Source organism: Teleopsis dalmanni, chromosome 2 (assembly GCF_002237135.1).
Source record: "Teleopsis dalmanni isolate 2A chromosome 2, ASM223713v2, whole genome shotgun sequence".
NCBI lineage: Eukaryota > Metazoa > Arthropoda > Insecta > Diptera > Diopsidae > Teleopsis > Teleopsis dalmanni.
Window position 1 is genome coordinate 242,078,456 of NC_051847.1, and position 6,131 is coordinate 242,084,586.

General features: G+C 28.9%; 1 protein-coding gene across 1 annotated transcript; it reads right to left on the reverse strand.

Annotated features, from left to right (window-relative positions):
* Positions 1–3,734: 3,734 nt before the first annotated feature.
* Positions 3,735–5,795, reverse strand: LOC119677165 (membrane metallo-endopeptidase-like 1; the record flags this gene model as incomplete). The annotated part of the gene is made up of 2 exons (XM_038088433.1): positions 3,735–4,751; positions 4,821–5,795. Coding segments are annotated over 2 exons (1,977 nt in total), but the record flags the coding sequence as incomplete, so codon positions are not given.
* Between the last annotated feature and the right edge of the window lie 336 nt (positions 5,796–6,131).

A 6,131-nucleotide genomic window follows, 5' to 3' on the forward strand; every position in this document is an offset into this window, starting at 1 on the left:
ACATTATATAATATGTTATATGAATATACTTTTCAAAATCAAAAAAAAAAAATTTTTATAAAATCCAAAATACATTAAAATACAAATTTTTAGTTTTCGAAAGGAAATTTTAAATATTGAAAACAATGATTAGCGATTTAATTAATGAAAGTATTTTTTACTTTTCATTGCTTCAATATAAAAATAACACAATAACCGAAGACAACATATAAGTACTTATGTACGTATATTTGCAACATTTTTGAAAAATATGTTAAAATTTAAAAAAAAAATTTTTTTGCCTCTATAATACTTCATCAAATATTTTAAGCAATATAAAAAATGGGATTATCTACTGTTCATTTATTTAATATATAAAGTTTAATAAAAAAAATTTAGTAACATTTTCCATTTCGGATTATTTGAACAATTTAAGATTACATATTAAAAAGTCAAACATCATCTTAGATATAATAGTAATTTAAGACAAAACAATAATAGCACACTCACACTGTCTCATTTAGGGTGTTTTACTCATTATAGCCCCTAATGAGACCAATTTACCATACAAAAACTTTTTATATAAATAAGCTCATTATCAATAAATCACCTCATTTAAGGCAAATAAAATCGAACACAACCCTTAAAAATAAATTTCCCACAAGGGAAATTAACATATGTTTTATATGTAAAATGTAAACAAACAACAGCTGGGCTGTAAACATATACACTGAGGAAGTATTTAATAAAATCTTTGTTTTTTATTAATTAAATATGTAATTAACAAATAAAATGTATAGAAATGATTAAATATATATATTATATATTTAATTTTTTTGTGTGATATATGATTGAATGAAGTTTATAACAGTTTTATCAACTGTATAAATAAGCTAATCATAATGTGAACGTTAATTCATTAATATAAATGAGCAAGTGCCTAAATGAAAATATTATACTATAATATTAATAAAATACATTATCATATCAAATAAAAATATATCATTTTAATTTGTACACACATATTTTTAGTTTATATATGGTATTTATATTATTACATATATTTATAGAATAAAATAATAAGAATCCGCAAATAGCTGATGTTTTATTTATGTACATAAGTTTATTTATTTAAAAGTGATATTCGACATTTCCATAATATTAATTACTAAAGTCGTTTTAAAAAGAATAGTTTTCGAACCGAACAGGATTTTTTACAAATTTTTTTTAAATATTTTGAACTTAAAAATGACATCAGAAAACGCAAACTCGATTTTTATGTGTACCAAAATGTATAAGTTATAACTTTAAACTTTTAGAAACATAAGTACACACCGTAACACATATGGTTTAAAACAAAAAACCAATTTAATTAAAAACTACTAAAATAAAAGTAGTAACCGATTCATTACAATTACCATGTAGTCCCCAAAAGTATTTTTATATATTTATAATCAATATAACATAACCAATAAACATATAGAAATTTACTACAATATCCACTTGTGCAATATGTCCAAAAAATTTTGCATTATTATTGCAGAATTCATTTAAGATGTATAATTTAATTCGAATCATAGAAATGAAAACATCAAAACAAAACCAAAGGGTGGCAGCATTAAAAAAAATAACAAAGTTTTTCTAAAAACAAAAACATGTGTAAACACTTGCATCAAAAAGAGGAATGCACGAAATGAAATCTGAGCTAGCATTCCCTGAAAACCTTATTTAGCGCACATTTTCACTAATAATTTGCTTCGCTAAGCTATATTAACTGTTGATAATTGACGTCATATAAGTAATCCAAATATGTAATAATAATTACTTTATTATATATAACAAGCATTAATTTTACATATTGCAAATAATATAATATTTGAAAAAGTCACTATTAATTTTATATAAATACAATTCTATATCCTAAAAACTAATATGGGTCTTTGATTCTTTCAAGAAGTATCTATGCATGTATTTTACAGAGCACACCGTAAACAGTACAACAAAGAGCAAAGAAAAGAAATTAGAATGGGGCTGTTTTTAAATTTTTGTTTTAATTATCCATCCCTTCTATTGTAATAGTTCCATACGTTCACGGCTCAATGAAAATATTTGTTTTTACTCATCTAATATGTCACGAATGTAAAACCGCCAAGGACTACTGACTAAATCATGAGATCATGATTCAGTCAACCCTTTAAAAATTATTGATTTTACTTAATGAAAGTAAATGCACTTTACACTGTTGACACCCTGCACTGATCAATTGAACAAACAAATAAACGACACTTACCTGCAGTGGTCAGCACCTGCAATCTAATGATTCCTTAAATCTTCGAATCCAAGTTTGAACAAATGTTTTAAAGAAATCGACTTCCGTTTCTAAGCACGATTACCTTAGAATTTTACAGCTTAGTTTGAATTAGCAATGACAAATAATTTTATGACTGATAATTGCAATAACACATAGTCAAAAACTACTCAAATTGAATAACTTTCGCTACAAAATTTTATCATTTAGAAACAAACTACAATTTAAAACATTTGCTACCTCATGTGTCGACAGAGCAACTTTCTATTCTAAAAGCAGAAAATTCTAAATTTTGATGTTTTCAATATACCAAGTTGCTATAATTCAGGGTTGTATTTGTGGTAAAGCAAAAATATTGAAATTTATAGAGTAACCATAAAATTTTACGGTATCCTCAAGGTGTTCATATTAATTTTTAAAACTGTATATATTATATAATTCTAATTTTAACGTATTTATTATTAAATTCTAAAAATATTTCTTTATTCCACATATTGATATAAAGCTGTTATGTATGCATATGTATGCACATTAATACTATGCTGCATTTTACGATATACGATGTTTTGCAATATACGGTCTACCACCGTATAGCTCATCTATATAGCAGCAATTGCAACTAAACATATGGTACAAAGAAGTTATAAGCTGCGCTACAACAAACAATGATCTAATGCACTCATGTAACTTAATAAAGAAATATTTCTTTATGTTATAACGTAATTTATTTAATACGGCATATACACTGGCCGAATATGGCTCATTTTGGTCAAAAATCGAAAATGAGAAGCGAATAGCTCATTCTTGCATACAAAATTTCAAGAGCGAATGCTTTCCATTTCAATACATTCTGTATGAATGCGTCCCAACGACGTTCGGATACGTTCCAAATATGTTTCAAATACAAAGGAATACATTGAACACACCCTTTCTTGAAACCGATGCACCTCATTTTAGAACTTCTATTTCCCAAAAAGTAATTAATCGAAATTAAAAATATGTTTTAAGTTTATATTGTTGTAAGGTTTGAAGCCATATTTAACCTTCATACAACATTTTTTTGGCACAGGCCAAAAATCAAATCAACAGACAAGTTGAAAAATCGGCTGTTTGAAATGGAAATAAATGAATTACGACGAATGTAAACACTTTCAAATGGCTAATTCAAAATGAGCCATTTTCGGCCAGTGTAAACGCCATATTAGAAGTTTAAAAATTATATAGACGAATTTATTCATAAAAACGCAACTGAGTTTTGGGCCCAAGTACCCCACACCACTCCAACTCAACCTAACCAACCCAACCTAAACATTTCATATTATATGAAAAAATAAATTATTAAAAAGAAAAACGTTAATTATTTATTATAATTATTTATTATACATAAATCCTTTAAAATTGAAAGGAATTGTACATCAAGAGTTTTATTCATTTTCTGCTGACCAAATCTATTAAAAACATTTCACCAAATTCTACATTTTTCTTCTTTCTTATTCATGTCACTACCCAGAGGACACTCATAAACCTTAGAGAAATCTTCCATATTACTTAGTGTACCCAAAACTCTATATTTGTCCATAGGGTGTTCATCGATTAGTTGTTTCCAATAGTGTTCTTCTTTATACGACGCACAATATAGTTGTGCAAATCCTACAAAGAACAATTGTTCTGGTGATAAATTTAGACCAGGCATGTCTTCATCTTTAAATGTTGTCACCAGGTCACCTTCCTTATTCAATTCCTTCATATATTTGCGGTACGAATTAAGTGCGGCACGAAGTCCACCATTATCTGCTATATTCTCATCTTTGGTTAGATTTCCGTTAATTTTGTGATTTATTTCTGGTATTAAATAGTCATTAAAATGTTGAACATAACAATCTGTGCGATTATCAAATACTTTTTCAGTTTTTTTCGTCCACCAATCGCGTTCATCACCATTGCTATCATAGTGTGCTCCAACTGTATCAAAACCGTGTGTAAACTCATGTCCCACAAGATATCCTAATGTACCGAATTTCAAAGAATTTGGCCAGGATTTATGATAAGCTGGCGGATGCAAAATGCCCGCCATTACATTTATTGAGTTGTCGATATTATAGTAAAAAGCATTGATTTGCTTGCCTATCATTAATTCTAGAGGCTTTGTTTCATTATGAATGTCTTTATTATGTAGACCAAGATATCGGTTCATAAATGTTCTAAATCTCTTTAAATTTATATTATTCTGCTCATAGTTGTCTGGATCAAAAGTTAGGCTATTTATTTCACGAATGAGACGTTTAGACATAACCGGGTCATCGAAATTACCAATTCGTGCTTCTATTGTGGATTCTTTTAACAAAGCTTCAGTGCGTGTTTTTTCATCTAACCATTCTGCTTGTTCTATTTGTTGGCGTACACTTTTCTGTATCTCCTGAACCAATGTGGTAATTTCAGTTTTTATTCCTTCATTAAAATATTTCTAAATATGAATACTCGTGATTTTCAATATCTGTTGTAGAATTCTTTAACAGATAACAGTGTCACTTACCTCTAAATAAAGCTTATCGATCAAAAATCGAAAAGTATACTGTATATCCATGAGACAGTACTCCTTTTGGAATTCTTTCTTTTTAAGTTTAGCGTCCATTCTGTATAAAAATTTGAGTGCTAAATAATTCGCTGCAGCTTCTTTGTGTTCATCACAGATGGTGTTCAACTTATTATAAAAATAACTGCATGGATATTCTGTAACGGACTCATCGAATTCTTGGCCCATCCAAGCTATATCAAAATAATCACTCCAAAAAGTAAATGGTTCTACATGAGAATTTGCGGAAATCATGTCGCACTTATCGATATCCTCTTCGAATTCATCCATTACTTTTAAGATTGCTCGCCAAAAATCAAAGATTTCATCTACGATTTGTGATATCTTTTCCTCTTCTACTCCATATGCACTTAAGTAGTCTCGAATGCGCTTTTCATTACTTATATAACATTGCGTCGTATTTGAAGCTATATTGTCACTGTGAACTACATAATCAAAACCTAAATCAGGTAATTTAAAATAGGGTCCGAATGGGTATTGTGGAAGAAGAAACTCATTGATTAATCCATCAGCATTGAAGTTGGTAACATGAGCACTCATATTAAACCAACTAAAGTTGTCTGATTGCCATGCTTCATCTACAGCTGGAAAACCCCCAATCGATTTGATGACGTCAATATATACTTGCGACATTGTTGTTGGGTATAAATTTGCTGATAAGCACGACTGATAAAACTGTTGGACTAATTTAAACTCATTAACATATTCATCTGTTAAATTTTCAACAGAATCATTTAACATCTCTTCTACGGCATCGTTCAATTTACACTCAATATCAACAATATTGCTTCGTCTGCGTTCCACCGGCCGTTCTTCAATAACATTTTTCCAATTCCCGCAAGCATACTCATAAAAATTTTCACACGGATTCACACTTTCATTCATAAAAGTTTTCATTAACTTTGCATATTCAATTCAGTACTGTAAATCTGTATTTTCTGGCACATTTACAGACACATCATTCTTGATTACGTTGTTGGATCTCACAAAATCAATTGAGTCTGTCGGTTTCGAGATAATCCACATTACCTGGACTAAGAGCAGTAATACAAGCACACGTGACTTCATCGCTGAATACACTTGTACTTTCTAATGTGATAAATTATTGATTTCACGGCTTTGCGAATGATACTTTTGGTACTAAAGTAATCTAGGCACAGAGCAACGTAGATTATGAAATCATCTAACACAATTAAGAGTCAAATTCTAACTAATTGAACTCAAATCAAATCAAATCTTATGTCTTATGCT